Source organism: Cardiocondyla obscurior, linkage group LG01 (genome assembly GCF_019399895.1).
Source record: "Cardiocondyla obscurior isolate alpha-2009 linkage group LG01, Cobs3.1, whole genome shotgun sequence".
NCBI classification, from domain to species: domain Eukaryota; kingdom Metazoa; phylum Arthropoda; class Insecta; order Hymenoptera; family Formicidae; genus Cardiocondyla; species Cardiocondyla obscurior.
The window spans coordinates 1,421,503-1,444,286 of NC_091864.1; the positions used below are offsets into that span (position 1 = coordinate 1,421,503).

At 37.2% G+C, this 22,784-nt stretch overlaps 5 protein-coding genes across 14 annotated transcripts in view; 3 read left to right on the forward strand and 2 right to left on the reverse strand.

Moving 5' to 3' along the window:
* LOC139108133 (lachesin) overlaps positions 1-6,666 on the forward strand; it is a 49,662-nt gene extending 42,996 nt beyond the window's left edge. For both annotated transcript variants that reach the window (XM_070666208.1, XM_070666215.1), the window contains 4 exons: positions 1,112-1,240; positions 1,560-1,695; positions 1,951-2,108; positions 4,077-6,666. In XM_070666208.1, the coding sequence (XP_070522309.1) occupies positions 1,112-1,240; positions 1,560-1,695; positions 1,951-2,108; positions 4,077-4,432 (779 nt within the window). In that variant the 3' untranslated portion in view covers positions 4,433-6,666. The remainder of the gene's footprint in view (positions 1-1,111; positions 1,241-1,559; positions 1,696-1,950; positions 2,109-4,076) is intronic.
* Positions 6,648-7,550, reverse strand: Ksh (transmembrane protein 167A-like protein ksh). Its single transcript, XM_070666259.1, has 3 exons — positions 7,390-7,550; positions 6,982-7,097; positions 6,648-6,890 (listed from the first exon to the last, which is right to left on the reverse strand). The coding sequence occupies exons 1-3, from the start codon at positions 7,390-7,392 to the stop codon at positions 6,785-6,787; spliced, it is 225 nt and encodes a 74-aa protein (XP_070522360.1). The 5' UTR covers positions 7,393-7,550; the 3' UTR covers positions 6,648-6,784.
* Positions 7,551-7,594: 44 nt separating this feature from the next.
* LOC139108146 (lysM and putative peptidoglycan-binding domain-containing protein 3) lies at positions 7,595-8,907 on the forward strand. Of its 3 annotated transcripts, XM_070666247.1 has the most exons (4): positions 7,595-7,736; positions 7,966-8,164; positions 8,255-8,517; positions 8,594-8,893. In XM_070666247.1, exons 1-4 carry the CDS (start codon positions 7,687-7,689, stop codon positions 8,703-8,705), a joined length of 624 nt encoding a protein of 207 aa, XP_070522348.1. In that variant the 5' UTR covers positions 7,595-7,686; the 3' UTR covers positions 8,706-8,893. The 3 variants fall into 3 exon arrangements, with proteins under 3 accessions (XP_070522348.1, XP_070522338.1, XP_070522329.1); XM_070666237.1 differs by having other exon boundaries at positions 8,324-8,907; XM_070666228.1 differs by having other exon boundaries at positions 8,255-8,905.
* Positions 8,908-9,064: 157 nt separating this feature from the next.
* On the reverse strand, positions 9,065-14,382 carry LOC139108111 (uncharacterized). 6 transcript variants are annotated; one of them, XM_070666155.1, is made up of 5 exons: positions 14,243-14,360; positions 13,925-13,977; positions 13,379-13,560; positions 11,217-11,375; positions 9,065-11,134 (listed from the first exon to the last, which is right to left on the reverse strand). In XM_070666155.1, exons 2-5 carry the CDS (start codon positions 13,965-13,967, stop codon positions 9,314-9,316), a joined length of 2,205 nt encoding a protein of 734 aa, XP_070522256.1. In that variant the 5' UTR covers positions 13,968-13,977; positions 14,243-14,360; the 3' UTR covers positions 9,065-9,313. The 6 variants fall into 6 exon arrangements, with proteins under 6 accessions (XP_070522256.1, XP_070522266.1, XP_070522274.1 ...); XM_070666165.1 differs by lacking the exon at positions 13,925-13,977 and having other exon boundaries at positions 14,243-14,382; XM_070666173.1 differs by lacking the exon at positions 14,243-14,360 and having other exon boundaries at positions 13,785-13,941.
* A 331-nt stretch (positions 14,383-14,713) lies between these two features.
* Glyrs (glycine--tRNA ligase) lies at positions 14,714-18,238 on the forward strand. 2 transcript variants are annotated; one of them, XM_070666132.1, is made up of 5 exons: positions 14,714-15,077; positions 15,144-15,486; positions 15,678-17,361; positions 17,511-17,698; positions 17,775-18,238. In XM_070666132.1, the coding sequence occupies exons 2-5, from the start codon at positions 15,214-15,216 to the stop codon at positions 17,883-17,885; spliced, it is 2,256 nt and encodes a 751-aa protein (XP_070522233.1). In that variant the 5' UTR covers positions 14,714-15,077; positions 15,144-15,213; the 3' UTR covers positions 17,886-18,238. The 2 variants fall into 2 exon arrangements, with proteins under 2 accessions (XP_070522233.1, XP_070522243.1); XM_070666142.1 differs by having other exon boundaries at positions 15,255-15,486.
* Positions 18,239-22,784: the final 4,546 nt, after the last annotated feature.

Sequence of the window (22,784 nt, forward strand, 5' to 3'; positions counted from 1 at the left end):
TTATTCTTACTCGTGAGCTTTTACGGAATATCAACGATCGTGCAATCTTGTATCTTTTATATTAATAGCGTTTTAATATACGCATGTTATTATTAATTGTAATATTAATTTATTATTATTAATGGAATGAAAAGTATTTTTGAAGCTGTAATTTGCTTTTCCAAAATGACACGTTATATAATTAACAATTAATGAAAATGCGCTGCGCAATAATTAAATTCTGAAGTAGAAAGATGTTATCTCCGCGCTCGATAACGCGATCAAATATGCGACAATTATAAATTTAACACAAACGAATATAATATACTATGCGAATTTGACTGTCCAAACAAATCAACGCGTCTTGCATTTTTGATCGATCTTATTAAACCTATGACACGTTTTATCGCGAACGCGGAGCGACACATTCCACGTGTGATTTACGCCGGATGATCGTTCGATAATAATACGATTCATTATCTTTCAGTTATTTTCAAAGTGTCTGCTACACGCGCACGCTAATGCAATTCCTCATCGGAATAATGGAAATCATAAACCTGCGGTAAAAGTACAGATTTCCAAGTTTTTTTTTCGATCGCTTCTTATTTCTAATGATAAACGACGTTTCCGCGTGATATAACGCAAAATCTGCGAGGTTAAAAATTCTTCTAATTAACTAAATTAATTTATCGTTGTCATTTACGGACTGTAATCCTTAAACACTCCTACTCGCCTCGCATAATCATCAATCATCGTTTTCATCAATCATGCTAAAGCGCAAATATTGGGGCAAGTTTTATCAACGCGACAGCGATAAATTAGGAAAAAAAAAAAAAAAAAAGTGTTATATCCTCGCGTTGAAATTTGATTAAAGCGTGACGTAAGGGGGTAATTAAATTTTAAATCGAGCCGCCTTCGCGGGTCTCCTAAAGCGGAAATATTAACGGAAGCTGCGCCAATGATAGTAAATTCCAACGGCAAATTTCGCTACAAATTCATATTCTGCTTATCGTTGCACGCCCCGAAGGCGTATTTCGTGAATAATTACTCAGGCCACGTTAACACGTCGGCTTATATGGTCGGCAAGGGAGCAGCTTTCAACGAGATATTCATACAACATACGATTTTCTAGTGGACAACCTGTCCGGCGAGAGGCTAGAATTAACCAGGGTGGACAGGAGGCAAATGGGGGCTTATCTTTGCATAGCTAGAAACGAAGTGCCTCCGGCGGTTAGCAAGAGGGTTAATCTAAAAGTAAATTGTGAGTACTCGAAAACGATTTACAGTGTTTCATAACCGGCGCTGCTACATCGAGATTAAACCCAACTGGTACATACACGCTCTCTCAATTCGATTCAATTTAATAATTACTTTTTTTTTAATAGAAAACGCTTAATGGCATTACCATGTCATCGCACATAGAAGATAAAATTGTTAAAAAAAAAAAAGAATTACAAAAAAAAAAAGTATGAAGTTATTTACACGAGCGGTAAAAAATCAACAGAAATTAAATAAAACCCAGACTGCATATAAATGCCAGTCAAATATAATTCTCGGTTCTTTTCTCGTTGAATTTTCAGTCCCTCCGAGCGCGAAAGCGCCCAATCAGCTGCTCAGCTCGCCCTTGGATACGAACGTGTCGCTAATCTGCTTAATCGAGGCTTATCCCAAGACGATTAACTTGTGGATGCGGAAGGAGCAAGTTATCATGAGCGGGTATGTACAGAGGCAATATTGACAGTTCGGTCTACCGATTCCCGGGCGTAACTCGGGACCGTTGTTCGACAATCTCTTCGGCGATAAGAGACAAAACGTACCCGTGTTGCTTTTTGCTAAATCGCACCTGACCTCGACCACCGCGATTTCGCATATCGATCCCCGGCGACGATTCGGTTATTCCATCGCGACGTCGGGTTACGGAATCTATTCTCCCTATCGCGAACGTTAAACGTAAGTGATATGTCAATGTAGAGGCAGATACGAAATCGACGAGCGAGGGGACCCCGACGAGGAATGGAAGACGACGATCGTGTTGAAGATAAGGCGCTTGGAGAAAGCGGATTTGGGTGAATACACGTGCTCGGCCTCCTCAAGCATGGGAAAGGCCGAGGCGACTCTCAGGGTGTACGGTAAGCTGTCATTACCTGCGTAAGAAAGCTAAAGAAAGCGCACAATGGTCCTTAAAAACAAATAATTTAATATAGCATATGTAAAATTTCAGTAAAGACTTTAGTGTGCTCACACGACTAATAGCTGTAAGAATTTCATTATTAACTGTGTAAATATTAAAAAAGAATTTAATTTTGATCAAAGTGGCGCTTTTTTTATCTTTCAAAGGTAATTTGATATAAATGATTACACTTACTTGTAAGGTTGGTCCGCTGTCGCCCATTGTGTTCCAGGCCGTTTCTCCTTTCTCCATTGTTCGTTGGTTCTCTGTTGAAACAATCACAATTAGTGGGGTATTAATTAAAATTATCAGTACAAATTCAAAGTTTTTGAAAGAATGTTGTACCTTTTTTTTAATTTTTTTGTACAATTTTGTAAGTAGAAATTTTATCATTTGTCTTTATTTCTGAGTTATTTTAATAAATGACAAAAAAATTGACTAATATTTAATTGACGAATATTTAATAAATAATTATTTATAATCTTACTTACCGGATGATTCCACCGTCACCTGCTGCCTCCCAAGCTGCTTTCCCTTTTCCGCTGCTGATCTTCTGTTGAAAAGACCACAATCATATATTGTATCATGCATATATAATTTCAACATCATTAGATATCTAAATTAAGTTAAACTTACATCCGGGTTACTTCGCAAGCGCCTCTCGAATTATCTCCTCTCGAGCATCCTTGCACACGCACTCGCGAATTCACGATCAACTACGCATTACTCGTCACGAAAATCACGCGATTTGCCGACGTCTTCGAATTTTCCGTGCGCGACCGCGATCCCGCAAAGAGACGAGGGAGAAGAGGACGTCGACGATATCGAACTACGCGTCCCGTTCACGAACGACTCGGTATCGCGCAACGACTGACTACTGCAATCTCGATCTGCGAGCATACCTCAAACCGACGAAAAAGTTACAGCCCGGCCGAAAATTATGCCTAGCCCCGTCGTAAATTACCTCGAAATAGACATCGCGCCGCGACGCAGCTCTTCTCGTTCGCCAACCGCCATATTTGCTTCGGATAGCGTCTCTCGTGAAGTTGCCGCACTAGGTATCGTCTCTTCCAAAACGCTCGCGAGTACTTGACCGGGCGAGAAAGGTTAAACGATGCGACTTTGAGAGCTCGATAGCCCATAATCGTAAAAGAATTCTTAGAGAATCGCGAAAAATGAACGCGGATCGCGTGCTGTGTTCGCCGCCGCAGCTGCCGGGAGAAGAATGAGGGGCAAAGAACGACGGTGGGTGCGCGACTGGCCGGTCGACTGTTTTTAAGCCGCGACCGTGTTTATCGTCTTTGAACTATAACAAACGCCCGCAGCGAGCCGTGACGTATTTCCCTGCGACTTTGACAATAATATACGCAAATATTTTAATACCCAAACCCTTTCAATACCTTTCGAAGCGAAGAAGACCTGTCCCGACGCCTCCGACACCGGTGCTCGCTCGCGCGTATTTCATTGTGCCGAAGCTAGTCACGATGACGTAGAAGTCGCTAGGTGTCGCGAAACTGCAGCGAATATCGCTGCTAATCATGCGTACGGTACAAGTAACGACATCTCAACGCAGCACGGCGATCTTAATTAACTTTAGCGAGAATGGCGCCGAGCTCGTCGAAATATTTCACGCTTTTTGTTTACATTTCTAATTTACATTACATGGTGAGTTTATCGCATTGTTCTCGATTTCTAACATTGTTTAAAGAAAGACGTATTTCAGAAATATTCACATTTTTTACCTGTCACTATTTAGTTACCAAAAAAAATGAAAGGTTTATAACAAGATACAGGTTTCCGTTTACCGTGGTTAAAACGTAAATAAAAAATAGAATAAAAAAACTCCGGATGGTTTCTGAAAAAGAGGTATGTCCGAAAAGCGAGGCATCCCGCTGGCTTTGTCTACGATAAATATGAATATTTTCAGAAATCGAGCGCGCGACCGTGCCCACCCGCGTCACCTCAACCAACTGGAAGCGGCTGAACCGAGGCAAGTCAAAGCCCGGCCAGAGGACGATGGTCAATCAGGTTTTCCATCAGCAGGTGAGCACGCCGGCGATGCAGAAGAGCACAGCGCGATTGATTTACAACAAGTACGCGAGCACGTCGACCACTGTGGATCCACGTGCTTCCTTAGTCAAAGACCAGAGCAACATCTTCAAGCACAACAGCCGCAATGACAACCATCAAAATCTCAAGGAGCGCAGCGACGCGTCCGCGATCGCCGCCAGCAAGCGGGTCGTCTTACCGCTCTGCCTCGTATTGTTCTCGACGGTGCGATAAGGCGCCGGAGTGATGAGAATGGCAAGAACGACGACGACGACGGCGGCGATAGCTATCCCTTCGCAAAAGGAATTACTCCGCGAGCCGGCATGGAACTGTGTTCATCGATCCGACAAGCAGTGAAGATAGACGAAAGAAGCTCGCAGGAGGATTCGCAAATGAAAAACACGGAGGGGGGAAAACGACTCTCAGACAACGACGACCCGGGGTCGAAGGGCCAATGAAAGAACTAACTCTTTCGTTTAATTAGCCAGATCAACGTTCTTACTAACGCGAGGAAAGATCGAAAGGGAGGCGAACACTTGGACGCTTTTACAGGGTAGGGTCGTAAGGAAAGCGAACACTTGGGCGCGTGGCATGGTAGATACGAAAGGGAAGTAAAGGGACGTCTGATCCGTTAATGCGAGTGAATGTTGCCCGAGATAACCGCTGCGGATTTTTACGGAAAGACGCTTACGAATGTATTTTTTATGACCCTTTTATCCGTTGCTAGCGTGCGAGAAGTTCGGGTGTGAAACGTACTCTTTGGTTGGATTAAATCTAGAGCATTATCCGGATAATTTTAACTCTCAAACAGGAAAACACTTAGTAGCGGTTTATTCCAAGCTATGTTAAAGCTGCATTTACTTTTATTATAAAGGAAAAAGAATTTTATCGTGCATGCAATTTTAATTTTTTTTTTTATCCATAATAAATCTTTGTTTTATTGGAAAAAAATATGGAAATTAACGAATAATAAGTAAAATAAGTATAAAATAATAATTTCCAAAATTAACTAATTTAACACTCAAACAAAAAGAAAAAACGTTTTGCAATTTGAGAGTTAAAAATATAAAGAATTTGTATTATTCGACCTAAGTGACTATTTCTTTTCTTTTTTTACAAAATTATTAAATAACTTGTGGTAATTTTATAACGTTAGCGTCAAAAGCCTTATACATATATGCAGGGTGTATCTGTAATGAGTTGTCACTGTCGTTGACGGCGGGTAAAGCCCGCAGAGTTTAATCACTTACATTCAAATCGTAATCTTGACGTGCATATATATCTCGTAATGACAGTGACGACTCAGTTAAAGTGAACATCCGTTACGTTGCCATTGTAATACGTCTTTATCAGTAACTCACACGAACTTTCCGAGCAACTGTGCGATCGTACCCAAACGCAGACAAATAATTAGCATACTAATTTGTATGTAAGAAATAAGACGATAATATCTTTGTTTATTGTGATGTAAGAGAGCGAATCGATATTATACTTGGCATCATAGCGAGCGTTATCACATCATATCCGAAATAAGATCCATATCTGTAGCACATATAATAGCATACCAACACCTTAGGAAGATATTATAAGTCACCTCGGTTATTTTATGTATTTTTTTAAAATTACTTGTAGACAAATACTGTACTTTGTATGTCGGCAATGAAGCAAGACCACGTTATAGGTATAGCATAAGTGGTTAAATGCGAGAAATGACCGATGTATCGCTTTTTAAATAAAACGCGTTAAATTTAACTCGACTTCGCCACCTCTTGTGTAAGATATGCTCAGCTATCATCTCGAGAATTGCATTTCCCTTGCATCTCATACTGATGATACATAATGTATATGACGAAGTAGGTATATGTGTATGTTACGTATAAAAGAATATAAGAAATTGACGGCAAATGATCTTATAATTTCTAGCAATATTACGAAGATCATTCAGTTGATGTTCCTCGCAAAACTATGAACCATATCTTGCTCTGTAACTAAGACATTTATAAAAAGCAACGTATTTCAGAGATGTTAATCTCGGAGAGTATTAAAGTGATTCAACGATCTTAATGCTATCATGTCCATCAATATGGAGTACAAGTCTTAGTTATATCGCCGTGGTTTACTATCGCGGACAAAGTAGCATATCCCATACAGAGCAAAAATATGTTAAATGTACCTATCTAACAAACCCTGTATATCACGAAATGCTCAATATATTAACTTTACAATAACTGTATTAAAAGAATGTTGTTGTTTATAGAACGAAAAAAATATATTATGAGAATACGATGAGAAAATGTGCTCAAATTGGATGGTATAGCTTTGGGGAAAAAGAAAATGTGTTGACAAATAAGATGAAAAAGAAACTATCGTGCATTTAGCAGTGACGTTCGTTTTGACATTAAGTCTAGCTTAAACGAGTGTATTTTTTAATGTATTAAAACGGCAAATATAGCTGTTTGTCAACAAACGGATATCAAAACTGCTTTATTCTTTTCTCACATTTTGGGACCTTAGATAGATAAATAACTTAAGATATAATTTTAGAGTACATAAATACATTGGCCAACGTGACTTGTGTAGGAATGTTTATGACCAAAATAAAATACTAAAAGCCATACAGACACAACAAAAAGCCACATATGGGCTTTTTCTTTCCCCAATCCTAGCGCATTTCCAAAAGGTACCCTGAAAACTAAAATTAAAAGTTAATAAAATATGTATACATATTATCACATATAAATAAGGATACATTTTGATAATACTGAATGACAGCATTTACATACCCAACTTTTCCTAGTTGCTTGTCAAATAAACTTGGTGCCAATGATCTCACATAGGTACAAGTGCATATTAATAATAATATTACAGTAAGGAGACTCTGAAAATTAAATATGGCAGACTGCCAAAAAAAATACAATTAATATAATATAAAAAAACCTTTGTCAGCATCTTGTAAATTTCATAATTTAGTTAGAGTTACATATTTATATAATTATTAATCTAATTGCTAAATTATTAAGAATAAAGTATTAATAACTGTATAATTTACAAAAAAAAAATACATTTTCTGAAAATAAAAACTGTGTTATACAAAATATACTGGTCAATTGTTGAAAAATTATCATCACATGTTTATAGGTTATGGAATCTATCTCACAAGCAAATTACAATTCGACAGCACATATAATTACCATAATGTTGAATTGCACTCTCTTCAAAAAGCTGCAGGTGAATCAAATAAGAAAAATAGCAATTTGATCGTAAAAAATTTCGTAAATCGAACAATGTATCGTGATAGATGTTGGTTAACTTTTTCGTGCGTAGCCGTACGGTGGCGGCATGTAACGAATTTTTTCGAAACTATCGCGACGGATCACAGCCTGTGTCTCGTAAATACACGTTTATCCGTCATCAACAAATTTCAACGCATTTGCCGAACCGTATGTGAATGTTCGCAAAAGTGAAATTAGTTTAAGCATGATTGCATTATGCCGCAAAAATTGATGAGCTCGGTTTTCGAAGAGCAAAAAGCTGTTAGGTAATTTTTGAGGTTACGTGTTTGTAATTTTGTCGCATCATTCATATTATCTTTTTATGTAAAATTATTAACAAATAATTGCATTACATGTGCAATAAATTTGCAAACATAATCGACAAATAACTTTTCTTACGACAAGTTGCTATTTTTTTAGAAATAAACTCGATAGATATTTTATTGTATAAAATAATGTAGAAGAGCTCTTTTGATGATCAAATTAAATTTTTAGGCAGACGACTTATCTACGTGGAAGGGAAAGTTCCCCGCATTATGTGTTCCTACATTCTGATGACGAAAGTAGCACAGAGGAGGATATTTCCTTACAAACTATTAAACGATCTACGCCGTCGCGCAAAATTCAGGTGATCAATGTACAAATAAAACCGGAAGACACTTTGCAGGCATTGGCACTGCGATATCGATGTACTGTGAGTAAAAAAATGTGAAAAACACACGGCATAAAGATATGCGTCCATATCTTTATGCTTACCCTTGTTCATAATTTGCAATAATTTTAGATATCTGAATTGAAACGAATTAATAAAATTGACAAAGAGAACGAAATATATGCTAAACCTTATATTAAGGTTCCCGTGCAACCATTCTCTATTTTAACCGAGGCGTCACCTGAAAGTCAGGACAGTAATGCTATCGTCGCGAATGATGAACATCAGGAAGAAATCCCGATAAAAGCGGACGAGCAGTTAATAGACTTTGGCTCTGTATCGGCAAGTACAGAATCCTCAAACTCAGAAATTAACACCATCATACTGAACTCGATGTGCGAACCTTTATCATCGTATAATAATGCAAATACTCCAGAAATTTCGCATACTGAAAACGATGCGTTACTTCAGAATACCGAAAATTCAGAGACCGTTGAATCCTGTGAAACAGACATGTTTAAATGTTCTGGCGATAACTGGGGACTCTCCTGGATGCAATTGCTTATATTCTCATTACTATTAAGTTTTGCAGGGCCTATTATGTACATACTTTACATAGCAGAATATTCAATTAAAACAAATATAACTGTAAGTAATTGATATTTTATGTAACGATGTATTAACGTTGAAAATCATAGGATAAAAACATATATTTTGCATATGCATGTATATACATAATTTTTTAAATTGAATAGTGAATTAAAATTGTATAAATTATAAAATTTTTTGTTTATACTTATTTTATAATTATTGTTCCCCGAAAATTCCCAATGTTTTATCTGCTTTTCAGTGTACATATAAACGTATATTACGAAAGTATATTTAGAGATATACAATTACTTGCAAGGTATAATATGTGCAACTTTTTAAGAGTGTGCAAAATTGTACGTAAAAATATCTTTATTTACATTTAAATTAAGATTATTTATAATTGTATAAATTGCGAGATATTCTAATATTACGAGTAAATTCTAGATATGGCGAGGAAAATAAGTTATTCATCTTAATTATTCTCGCACTGGTTAAGTTAAAAACAGGAAAATCCGACACTAATATTTTACTGCCTTCTAACTTTAACGCTATTAACGTATTGTGGTATTTGAGCTGACAGAATAAGATTGTGAATAAATATTAACCAACATTATTGCTTGTTATTTGAGATGTCGATGCATTTGCTGGCAGAGTCGTAATAGATTCTGAAAGGAACCGTTTACGATTTTTTACGCATTGTGATGGTGCAGTACGTATCTCTATATGACATACGGTGTTCGGGCTCTCGTCGATGTTATTTTGCTTTTTCAACGGTACCACGGCATCGGAAGGTATGCAGTATTTTCGTTTGAGATTATTACCTGCGTCTTGCTTCATTGGCGCGACTGACGAACGCGTTTTGCGTGGTTGATAATCAGGCGTGGCCTGCATCTTTTCCAAAGCGGTTCGTAAGGGTAACAAGCCAACGGCGAAGGGAATCTCAGTGTTGGACGGATACGCTAGCAGATCCATTTCGTTCTCCCAATAATCCAACGTGTCGGACATATCTCCCCACAAAGCGCGACTTATGCACTTACATACATTAGATTTTACTGAGTGACAAGCAGTTGGTTGGTCTCCAGTCACTGATCTCTCCGTACTTTCGATTTTAAATCTATTGTTTGCTTTCGACTTCGATTCCTCTTTCAATTTTAAGTCTTCTCTTTCTTTAACGGCAACTGTACATGCAGACTTGTTACTTTTTCTTACTATCAATTTCGAATTAGTTTTCTTGTTGCTTTTCTTGGATTGCACTACGTTATGATCCGGTACTTTACGATCCTCCTTTCTTTTACGTTTCGCTTTTGCGTAAGACTCCGATCGATTCGGAGAATTACCTTTTTTAAATGATTTTTCAGTTCCCGAAGAACTTCCAGAAGAAAGACTTGCAGCTTCATCACTCTCTTGTTGACTCAGTCGTGTGCTGCGTCTTAAAACCGGTTTTGTGCAATCCGTGTCATTTGTAGAATTTAGCCGCTCTTTACCGGTGTTTCGTTCCATATTAATTTCTCTATATCCAATCACCGTGTGCTGATTGCTTATAGTACCACCTACTATCGATTGTATGCTTTCTGCGCTCAAGCTTAAGATATATTCGGCGCTTTCCATATCTAAGGAGGTTAACAAAGAAACTGGTACATCATTAACGGACGGTTCGTCTAATAAATCTATAGAATCCGTAGAGTGCGGCGGCGTTGGCACTAAATTGCATTGCGTATGTACAAGCTTATTGCGAACCTCGTCAATGGATTTACGTCGTTTCGACGTATACACCTTGACACATTTTCCTACCGTGCTAGGAACATCTGTGCTACTCTCGGAACAGTGCTCCAAGTCATTTTCGACTTGTGGAAGGCAAGATTGCGACAGTGCAGAAGTGGTTTGATCGTTTTCGTTTATGTCGCAAGAAAAATCACAGCATTGTTCATACAAGATAGGTTTTAAATCGAGACTATGACAATATCCATCGTCTTTATTGCTGTTTATGCACCTGGTTTGTACTTCGTTTGCCGTACCTACATTTGTAAGTACGGTATTAGTAGTAGTATCATTTTGAATATTTATATTTACATCAGACATTGAGAACGACATATCTATTGCATCTTTCTTGCTGGCATCAGCGTCCGATTCTTCGTACAAAGTGTGTTCCAAATCGTGCTCGGTGCTCTCAACCATTTCGTTCTCTAAAGATTGATTATTACTTGAGGTTATATCGTTATTATTGCTATTTGCACAGACCGCTGTATCCTCCTCCGTGCTTAATTTATCACATCTAACACAGACGTAATCATCCTCTGTGAGTGAACTGTTTGCAACTTTTAAACTACAATCTCTTCTTTGCTGTTTTAGGCAACTTTCAAAATCGCTCAAAATATTTTTGGAATCAACAATAGTATCGATTACAGATACCAGTTCTTTTACCTAGAAATAACAAGGAATATATTAATTTTATGTACAATAAAATTGTGAATAATTTTTTTTATTAATTAAAACAGTCAATTACCTTAAAAATTTGTGCCGCAGTGTGTAACGATGCTAAATGCTGATGAGATATCGTAGTTTCGCCGCAATACATGAATTCGACCATGGCCTTCAAAATTTCAAAGTCCAAGTCTTTTAAAAGTATAATTGGTTCTTGCCCCAAATCTTGTTGTAGTATTTCCTATGGTACAAAAAGAACACATAAAAATAGCAGAAACAAAATCGAGAGTTGAAAAGTAGAGACAAAATTGAAAGTTAAAGAAAAGAGACTAAATTGAGTTAAAGAATAGAGATACGTAGAATGTCTATGTAGAATGCCCATACAGAATGTCTAATATTTCTTAATATTTATTTCAATATTTTCTTAGTACGCTTCTAAAACTTGTTTCTCAAGCTGTCGGATATCATTTTGTGCAATGACTTATCAAGTTGCATACAGAAAGATAGTGAAATCATGCAGACAAGATATACCTTGTAAAGTAATAAATATATTTTCGGGAAATGGAAACACTTGAGCGTATAATTTTTATTATCTTTAGATCATATAAATTAGTTATTTAATACCTTTCTAAGTTCTTCAAAAGTTGTGAAAATGTATGCCCCGCTACTTGGTTTCTTCAAATGTATTTGTTAAGAACTACTGAAATTCCGATATACAAGGCTTTCTTTAGTTTATATAAATTTTATATTATCCCTGCAAAATTTTTCTACTATAAGTACACTATATTTCCCAATTTTGAAGTAAATACAGTAAAAATACCTTTCTTATCTTTCTACATCACTGTTCATATAACATAAAATTTAAAAATCCTGTTTTCTTTTCTATAAACGTAAAATAATGTTTGGTAGACATTCTAGTGAAAAATGGGTTAGTAAAATATTTGTTTCGTTTTGAACTAGCACTATTGATAGAAATCCTGAAGAAATCTACAGTATATTTGTAGTTATAAATTTAATAATCCTATTTTGCATTGCAGTAAAGAATTTTTTCTTTGATGTATAATAATAGTATGTATAGCACTTTCTTTGTACTTTTAAAAATAATGTGCAAACTTTGCTCATTAAATAATAAAACAATGAATATATGATCATAAAGGTACAATTCTAAATAACCATTATCTTATTTTAATGATTAAATGATTAAATGTTTTTTTACGTAATTTTTAAGTAATAAATTATATAAAGTAATTAAAAAAGAACAAGATCTTTAAAAATGTATTCAATAAAACGTTAACAACACTGCTCAGTCATCAGTAGATCTGGAAGGAAAGAGATGCACATCCAAAAATTAATTAACATACACATCTTGCTAAACTTAATTCCAAATTATTTTCTATAATAAAAGAATGAGTAATAAATTATAATTTTAAATAAAGAGAATATTTTGTTACTTTTTGTATAAATTTAATGATATATTTAGAAAATGGCAAAGCATGACCATTAATTTGAACATTTAAATATTGTAAAATATTGTGAAATTTTGACACGTTACATTCGACGAATATCCACGTGTTTTTATGTACCTATTATATAGATGTTACATCTAGAGCCACAGCAACGCGTGGCGGGATACAGCTAGTATTTATAATATTCACAGACACATACTATATGTAAAAGAACAAATATATTTATCATATTAATTAATGCAGTATATACAGGGTATCCGCGATCAAATAGAAATAATTTTGGGGATAGATAGGGCTTTCGGAGATAAGTACGAAAATCCCATATTATTTTGTAAAATTGTTAACCGTTATTAAAAAAAAAAAATTAAAATGTCTAGAGTGAGAGCGACAAGAAAGTTGCGCACCTTCGCTAACTCCGCCTATTTCCTTTGAATAATACTCGTTGCTGCCTATCGTGCGCTCATTCACTCGCAGTTTCTTTACCGCTCTTACGCTAGACATTTTATTTTTTTTTTTTAATAACAATTGAGAATTTTATAAATTATATACGACTTTTCTATTTATTTCTAAAAGACCTGTTTACCCCTAATTTATATATGATGGGATATTCTATATATACATATATATAAAATACACACAATGTTAACGAGCACTAAGTTAAACGTTCAAATAATTAAAAGAATATAAAAAATGTATATAGTCTTTGTAAAACATACATATTTAATATAGAATGATAAAGAATGTATGAGGAATAAGTTATTAATTTTTGCATACTTACTTCAAAGTAAATACTATTCGAGGCTAAAACCAGCTTGTGAACACGTAGCTTTTGTTCATCGCAGATCAGCGTGACATCGACTAAAGCTTGACGTGCCAAAAGACCACTGAATCTTTCTGTAATATATCCCGCATGACCAGCCCACTGCAGGACACAATCCCTTGGCGTTTCAACCATGGCTACTGCAAAAAAAAAATTAATATTAGCATTAAATCCATAACGAAATAAATAATAAATTTTTAATAAAGAATTTAGAAGTTTGTTTATCCGATAAAATTTTTTTTACGAATAACGCTCGGAATACAATTTTCGTGCAAATTCACGAAGCAACTTGTGGCACTGGAATCTATTATATAACATATAAAATAGGACAAATAATAAGTTCATTTCTGATAAATTCAGATACAGGCATGATGCGAGACGACACGCACGAAAGATCCAAGTCAGCTAGTCTTCCGCCAGTTTTTCCGAGTTCGATCAAAGTCGGAAGACGTCTTGTGTTAAGCGAAATAAATAAATTGATCGGGCCGAGCTTTCCCTTCTCACCTCTATCGCAGTTGGAACGTACGCAAGATTTTTCATGGAACATACACGAAAGTCTAAATTAAATTTTCTAGGTAACCAACTATCTTAGGCAATATAAATTAAAAAAAAAAAAAATATATATATATATATATAAATATAAAAAAAAATCTGGGTGACTGTTTCCGTGATGGAGTCAAGAGTGAGTGTCTAAGAGTGGATTCCTTTTGACGGGATGACAATGAAAATTCGTGAAAGGCTCTTTCTTTTTCTCGCGGTCGGGAGGTCGAAATGCAAATCGGAGGTCGTGGACCTCGGTGTCTGGGTGGCTCGAGTACTCACCGGTGCGGACGAGATCGTCGTCGACGTGCGCATCTGCGATCGGGCAACGGCGTCCTTCCCGCGGTCGGACATAGATCGTAGAAGCGAGACGCGTTCGTCGTGGAGTCGTCGATGCATACGCATACGGTCACAGGTCGCCGATCGCCGGCAGTGGTGTTGCGCGTTCGCACGTGTCCCGTCGACGTTCATGAAATGCCGGTGAGATCGTAGGTCAGCGAAATCGACGGTCGTACACGACATTGGCTTCACGGATTTGACTTGCAGCCCCCGATGATCGCGTCTGCCAAGAACACAGTGTAAATGAGAAGCTGTAGATAGGTAGACGCACTCGCGTATCGCCAGCAAGGTGCGCGTGCGTGAGTTTTATCGTTGTATATGTATGTATGTAACACTGAAAAGCAAATATGGCATTTGCTGTAGATGTGAGAGAAGAGAATAGAAAGTAAAATGTGAACCATACTTCGATGTACCAAGATGAAACGTTTAGCTCTGCAGCGTGTAATTTTTCTACTCTTTTAATATAAAAGAAGTAAGTCTGATTCGTCCGATAAAACTTCCGCAGAGCGGTACTATTAAAAGAATGGGAACAGATGGGAACATTGAGGACGTCTAATTTGGTTTGGCGTCGGTGACGCACACAACGATTTGCAGAAGCGACAGTGGCGGCTTGTAGCAAACTTTCTCGAAACTAAAATGAAAATTTTAGTCGGTAATAGGGTTGATAAAATAGTATATCCAAACAATATTTAATCGGATAAATTTTTATATGAAAGGGTTAAAGGAAGGTAGCTGTGATCAACCTCTGTTCTACTTCAGATAATCGACCTTAATCCAGGTATTTTAAAAGTGGAGAAACTCCTCAAAGCATGTCGTTGCTTTCTAATTTTGTACTCTTATTCAGTCGATTACGCAGCCTATCTCTATCACTGCTATACACGAAACCACACGACACGTGTGCGGCGATTAAGTGAATGTGCATCGTGCAATCATATTCGCGAATGCGGCTTTTCAGGCGCTGTTTGCATCAGATCACGCGTAGGGTTGCCGTGCACCGCGTGTCCAACGGCACTCCGCTTAGAAAACAACCTGTTCGAGGCATCGTAGTCACTGCTAATCTCCACGATTTTACCCGGTGGGGTACTAAGAAGGCGAACAGGAACGTGAAAGTTGCTCTTTTGCTCGACATGACAGATCCTAAGGTCGAGGAAGTCCTAGCGCCGCTCCGGGCGAGCGTCAAGGAACAAGTGAGTGCCATATGGATGCAAAGCAAGGATTGTATACCTTTATATAGCTTTTTAATATTGTTAACATTAATTCCTACTCATATTTTAATTAGGATAATGCTTTAACAATCATTGATTTTTGTATTGTAAATTTAGTTTGATTAATAGACAATTATTTTTTGTGACAATCATTAATAAGTTACTTTTTACAGGGTGACTATGTAAGGAAACTGAAATCTGATGGTGCTCCAGAATTAGATATTAAAAAGGCTGTGGCAGAACTAAAGCTACGGAAAAAGGTGCTAGAAGATAAAGAGCTGTCTTTAGTTTCCAGTAGTATAACATTTGACAGAGCAAGGATGGAGGATCTTTTAAAACGTAGATTCTTCTTAGATCAATCTTTTGCAATTTATGGTGGTATCACCGGTCAATATGACTTCGGACCTATGGGTTGTTCATTGAAAACAAATTTAATAAATGCCTGGAGAAATTTCTTTGTATTGGAGGAACAAATGTTAGAAGTTGATTGTTCTATTTTAACACCTGAGCCAGTGCTGAAGGCATCTGGCCATGTAGAACGTTTTGCTGATTTGATGGTAAAAGATCTGAAGACTGGCGAGTGTTTCCGGCTAGATCACTTAATTAAAGCACACTTGGAAAAGTTAATTTGTGACAAGAAAACGAATGAGAAGACACGCGAGGAATGTAGAGATATCATTATCAAGCTAGATGGTATGACGAAGAACGAAATGGCTGCAGTATTATTGAAATATAATATGAAATCGCCAGTTTCTGGTAATGACCTGACGGAACCGATAGAATTCAACTTAATGTTTGGCACTCAAATTGGACCAACGGGGCTCGTCAAGGGATTTTTGAGACCAGAAACGGCTCAAGGTATCTTTGTAAACTTTAAACGATTGCTGGCATTTAATCAAGAAAGGTTGCCGTTTGCCGCAGCACAAATCGGCAACGCCTTCAGAAACGAGATCTCGCCGCGATCTGGACTTATACGCGTGCGAGAGTTTACCATGGCGGAAATTGAGCATTTCTGCGATCCGAATAATAAAAGTCATCAAAAATTCGAAACTGTTAAAGACGTAAATATGTTATTATACTCGGCATGCAATCAGATGGATGGTAAGAGCGCACAACGCTTAACTATAGGCGAAGCTGTTGCATCTGGCCTAGTGGCGAATGAAACGCTAGGTTATTTCATGGCCAGAATTCATCAGTTTTTACTGAAAGTCGGCGTCGATCCGAATCGTATGCGTTTCCGTCAGCACATGAGTAACGAAATGGCACATTATGCCTGCGACTGTTGGGATGCCGAGTGTCTAACGTCTTATGGATGGATTGAATGTGTAGGATGTGCTGACCGGTCCGCCTATGACTTGACGCAACATACCAAGGCCACCGGCGTGAAACTGGTGGCTGAGAAGAAACTACCTGCTCCGAAAACTGTGGACGTTTGCGAGATTGTACCGAACAAGGTGCTGATCGGTAAAACATTTAAAAAGGACAGCAAAGTTGTGCAAGACGCATTAGCAGCATTAAATGAGAAAGAAATTGTTTCCTTAGAGCAAGCTCTGAACGAGAATGGAGAATACGAGCTGACACTGCCTAAAAATATCAGCGTGAAGATCATGAAAAACATGATAGAAGTAAAGCGTTATCAAAAAACTGTTCATGTAGAAGAGATTATACCCTCGGTAATTGAGCCTTCTTTCGGTATCGGTCGTATCATGTATGCCTTATTTGAACATAATTTCAAGACGAGAGAAGGTGACGAGAAGAGAACGTACTTTGCCCTTCCACCAGTAGTAGCACCATTAAAATGTTCAGTTCTACCACTCAGTGGTAACGACGAATTTATACCATTTGTAAAGAAATTATGTAAGTAATATATGAGTCTTATTGTTACATTATTGATATCTGCAAACTAAAAATTTTTACTCTTTTAATCTATAATTTTCATAGTTAAAAGAGAAAATAAATAGAGATTATATAAAATGTATGAAATTTAACGTATTAATATTTTGCAGCGCAAGATCTTACAAGGGCGGATGTCTCGCATAAAGTAGATGATTCTTCTGGTAGTATCGGACGTAGATATGCTCGCACCGACGAAATAGCAATACCATTTGGTATTACGATCGATTTCGATACTTTAAAGACACCGCACAGTGCAACACTTAGAGATAGAGACAGTATGGGGCAAGTTCGGATAAACGTATGTATATTCTTTTACTATCTACAAAAATTTACCTCTGCATTCGTATTATGTGGTGTTAAATTTTTAATTGCAGTTGGACGAGTTGCCTGGTGTAGTGAGAGATCTTTCCTATGGAAGAACTACTTGGGCAGAAGTAGAGACAAAATATCCTAAATTTGAACAACAAGAATCAACGGAACCATAAAGAATTTAGATAGACTTGAAAATAATTTATTTGTACTATAGAGCTGTATTTTGAATGGCGTCTATTCAAACATTATATATTCAGCTAATCGTGGTGCCTACCAGAGAATATACAGTGCATTTTTAGTAAATGAGCATAAGAATTAATTAGAAAATGTAATATTACGATTTTCTACAGATTCTAAAAACAAATATATATGTAATTGTTTAGAAAGCAACGTAAACTTCCGTATTTCTTAACATTTTAGTTCATCTTTCTGATTTATTGATGTATATCTAGTTATTAGCATTTTTTGAAAGTATTTAATTTTTTTGTAAACGCTGTGTAAAAAATATAGATCAGTTCCTCCATAATTTTATCTTATTTTAATATCTCGTAATTTTTAATGAAATAATTATTAATGAGAAAAGATAACAATAAAGAAGCAATCGACAAAACGTTAAATGTAATATTAAGATGCATTTTATATTTAATTAATATCTTTAACTATTTAAAATGAAGTATTATGCGTTTAATATTTTATAGATGTATAACTAATTTAAATTTATAAAAGTAGCAATAAAAAATAATTGAGTAGAACAAATTAATAATCATAGAATGCAAGTTGAGTAATTTTTACATAAGAAATATTAAAATAGAGAAAATCACGATAAAAAATAAATATATTTTATTATTTAAATTTTATCGTGCAGCAGTTGGCAACAGATGCGTCAGCCAATTGCAAAACTCGAGCCATGTCCGGTAGGCTACACATCCGTTTTCGCATTGATGCGGCTAACATGGCTATGGACGAGACGAACACGAAATTGCTTGTGGAATACCTACGCAGAAATTGAAGTATTATATGTAATCGAGCGGATTGGGCGTTAAAATCATGATGTATGGTGAGTTACGAACGAAAGCGCATAAGCATTATTCAAACAACGATGGTAATATACGCTCAGAGAGAATACTTTCGTACGCGCGAATTCTAACGGTACGGTAAAGCGTCATTATGCGATCGCGAATATCTAGAGACGTAACAATTAAGAAGTAATCGAGACAGTCGGATAATTGTATGCACCGCAAATGAACAGCATATGGCAATAGCGTTATTACTGCAACATTGTTTCAGCGTAATTATGGCGGAAATAAGTACGAGCTGCTTTGTCGCGCGAGGTTTGCAGTGTAGCCGAGACACGATAGAGCTGATCGCAGCGTTCGAGCCATATTCAATTAATCCAGGCTTCCGGAATTAACACGGACAACATGGTGGCGGACGAAGCGAGCGCAAAATTCTTCGTGAAATATATCTGTCCAGAAACTGCAGCTAGGTATGCTATCGAATGATTTTTATATTGAAATAATGTATGGCCTGTTGCAAATAAAAGTACGTAAATATTTTTTGGATCGCGTGAATAATATATGTTCAGTCAGCAATTATTTCACCTGCATGAATTTTTGCAGTCAACTTGACGCAATTATGCGATCAATGTGAGAATTTTGATGTAAGAATAAATAAAAAGTAATCGAAACTGCGAAGTTTCGACGCAAACAGAACATCGCGAATAAAAGTGCATTAATAATTACTGATTAATGCTTGTAATTTATTTGTAGGAAGATGCTTGTGTGCAGATCAGTGCAGATTAGCAATTGGCGTCATCAGCATCTTTCGATAACCGAAGAATTGCAGTGAGTTGATTAATTCGACATTCATCAAAAATCTACTCAAGGTATTTATATTATTCTTGCATACAAACCCGCCGATGATAGAAATTAAATATCGTGACTCAAAAGTAATTTTGAATGATTTCATATGATAATTTATAAAAATTATATGTAGTGAAAAACCAGTCGAGTATATTTCTATTTAGATAAAATTATATGTATCTTGCACGATGAATGAAATGCGTTTTGCATTCTCGTGTATATTATATAACTTGGAAGACCGTGTTACGCATTGTTATGCGTGTCGGATTAAAAAATTTCGTGGAAGCGTGAAGACGGAGGAAAGAGGAAACGAAGGAGTGACATAGAGAGAGAGAAAAAGCTCTTCGTGGGTGCAGGCCCAATTATCTACAGTGGCTCTCGAGAACGAGAAAGAAGGACGTGTCCCTAGGCGGTAGGAAGGACCGAGCACTGAGAATTTTTCTTCTCTTCCTCTTTCTCGGCGCGCAAACAGCCCTTCGCCCGCGAGGACGTGTCGAATCGATTCTCCGCGACTCGTTTACAAGTTGTTCTGCGAATGGCACTTCGCAAACTGCCGTGCGTTATCCAGCTTATTCGTGAATTCGCGTAGGCGGGACGCAAATGCACCTTACTTTATAGAGCGATATTTTTAAAGCGGTGAGAAGACCGCATATTTACAAAAATCAAGACGTAACGTCTTTTTATTTTTAACACTTATTATTTTTAACGATGAAACACTGCTTCGTGATTGTTTAATAAGTGAAATGCCAGCGCGAATAAATTTTATCCAAACCATGAAAAAATGTTAACGAAAGCACAAGTATTTGCCTTGTAATTTATTTGTAATTTGTTAAGTTTTATAAAATTATATCGGTTCTAGATTATTTTATAAAATTTAGCTGCAGAAATTTATATTTGCTTGACGATTAAATTTCTAATAATATAATTCAATACTTAGATAAGTATTGAATTTTGCAAGAGATAAAGTAATATGACAGTTTTGATTTGATTAATTAAAAGCTGACTTAATTATTTTATTAATAATTTCAAACTAGTTTATCATCTAGAAAGAGATATAATTACATCTTTTTAAATACTGAATATAAATGAAGTAAAAAAATTAGTTCAAACTTTCCGTGGTTTCTGGCAATTAGCTCTTTTTAGAAAATAAATGATTGATCAGTTGAGTTTGGCAATTATCGTAATAATTTTGACCGGTGCAGTCATCGACTGAATCAGCTTGCAGCTCGTATTCTTGGTACTAGGTTATAAAAACATTTTTGTTTTGTTGTTTCATCTGAAACAGTTCCGGCGCGGGATCCATTCGGCACGTCCATTGGGAATTCAAACGTTTTTTTCCTGTCACCCTCTTCGTGGACTCTTTCCATTCCGTTTCTATCCGCTATCTTTTTTTTACCCCCGCTTTCATTCAGTCGCAAGTCGTTGATGCAATCCGTTGAATTACGACTTTCGTAATTCAACGCCGGTCCCAAAAATAGATTCCACCAGGAAGAACTTCTATTTACGTCGTGGCAGGTCGAGCCGGGCATTATTACTTTTACACAAATGTCTGTAGACAGTCTCAAGACAATTGCGATTCTAAGAGCGAAGAATAGTTACGAGACTTTTTAGATTTCGCGTTAATTAATTTACGAAATATTCCAGAAACTAAAAAAAGCTTCAAGTTAAATTTACAATGTGATAATTATACCGTGCTACAAAATTTATTACACGTTTAATTACACGTCACTTTCGCGAAAAAGTTATGTTTGACTTTAACTAAAATCGCGTTTAAACCGTAAAATCCTACACGTGGCGTAATGACGAATCATTAAGCCGCACCGTAGCCGTTTTACGCTACGAATTTGCATAAATATCTCTCACTCTGGCGACTCCGCGAATTGTAACGTCGGTTATACCCGGACCGCGACTTTCTCGACAATCTATTTGTCGCGTTTAGTTAGCGTCTTCCTTACCAGCCTCTTTTTTTTTCCCTTCCCTCCCTTTCGATGAAGGCAAAAGAGTTGCGTCATCGCATGCAGAACTTTGTGTAGGATTTTATGACCGGTAAAGGTGCTCCGAAGTCCCTCATACTATCCGGTTTGCACAGCGTAAAAAGGTATTAATCGCCCCGGCTTATTAAGTGCGCGCGCTCTTGCGGGACGTTATCGGATAAATTATTACCAAGACATCGGGATTAATTAACAGAGGCGTATCGTCGCGCTGATGGAAGCGGATTTAATGCCACCTTCGGTAGGTAGAGCAAATAAAGACTTAACGTTCTGTACGTGCGTGTGCACGGACTCCCGATTTTTGTTATTTTAAGTGGATGGAAGAGGCCGCGCGACTTTCAGATTTTATAGTCGCCTATAGCATATACAATTTTAATAAATCAAAGTTATTTAGCGCGCGGCTGATACCACAGTTAAGAAAACCCGACCTCCCTAAATATCCCAGCCTGTTTTGATCAGGCTTGTCGATTTGTCATCGGCCAAAGTTAATCGCTTTAACACTCGCGATCCCGCCTTTTATTTCTGTATCGCTCGGACGGTCTTGATTTTACATGGTCGTTCGATGTCGAGACCGTCCGCGCGCATTCCGAAGATTTCATCGTTCGGTCGCGAGCGCATCGCCGGCATCCCGACAGCTTTTCGATCACCCGGTTGTTTTACTTGTGCACCGGTATACCAAACAGATACACGGGCGGCCGAGGGTAGGGATTTATAGGCGTTAATTAATGTTATTCATTAGAGCTGGTCGCGCGCGCGTCTCGGTAGCCGAATTCGAACTGGCGAGGACCGCCGATTAGATTGCTGGGTCTCCGATGGACCACACAGGACGAACACATACTCGCGTCCCGCGATACTAAAAAATGTCGCCCGCACGCTGAGAGACGTGAAAATACCATGTGAAAATCGATTGGGACTTTCACGGTTGTGACATTCCGTTCCGTGCGAGTCGCGGTCTTGAAATGTTTCGGAATAAAATGCAGGGTGAAATAAAATAAATTCGGGTCTTATTATACAGATTTTTGAAATATTGCTACGGGGAGGATCGATTTTCGCTAATTTTTCGCGAGAAAGAATTTTAAAGTTGGCTTTCGGCCTCTACCTCCCTCGTAATTTATCGAAAAGTAGGCCTGATGAAGCGGTCTGATTAGCAGGCTTGATTTATCGCTTCTTTATACATATATCTGGCGCTCGCAGCAACGGGTGTCTTCTCCCTCTCTTC

Bases quoted from the DNA above. Each gene is read 5' to 3' on its own strand.
- Ksh (XM_070666259.1), bottom strand. The intron at 6,891-6,981 runs GTATGTAAATGC...TTTTAATTTTAG, and splicing joins AAGCAACTAGGAAAAGTTGG to TTTTCAGGGTACCTTTTGGA.
- LOC139108146 (XM_070666228.1), top strand. From the start codon at position 7,687: ATGCCGCAAAAATTGATGAGCTCGGTTTTCGAAGAGCAAAAAGCTGTT. The intron at 7,737-7,965 runs GTAATTTTTGAG...TTAAATTTTTAG, and splicing joins GAAGAGCAAAAAGCTGTTAG to GCAGACGACTTATCTACGTG. The intron at 8,165-8,254 runs GTGAGTAAAAAA...CAATAATTTTAG, and splicing joins CACTGCGATATCGATGTACT to ATATCTGAATTGAAACGAAT.
- LOC139108111 (XM_070666155.1), bottom strand. From the start codon at position 13,967: ATGTTCCATGAAAAATCTTGCGTACGTTCCAACTGCGATAGAG. The intron at 11,376-13,378 runs GTAAGTATGCAA...TTTGTACCATAG, and splicing joins CGAATAGTATTTACTTTGAA to GAAATACTACAACAAGATTT. The intron at 11,135-11,216 runs GTAATTGACTGT...TGTTATTTCTAG, and splicing joins CTGCGGCACAAATTTTTAAG to GTAAAAGAACTGGTATCTGT.
- Glyrs (XM_070666132.1), top strand. From the start codon at position 15,214: ATGTGCATCGTGCAATCATATTCGCGAATGCGGCTTTTCAGGCGCTGT. The intron at 15,487-15,677 runs GTGAGTGCCATA...TACTTTTTACAG, and splicing joins GGGCGAGCGTCAAGGAACAA to GGTGACTATGTAAGGAAACT. The intron at 17,362-17,510 runs GTAAGTAATATA...AATATTTTGCAG, and splicing joins ACCATTTGTAAAGAAATTAT to CGCAAGATCTTACAAGGGCG.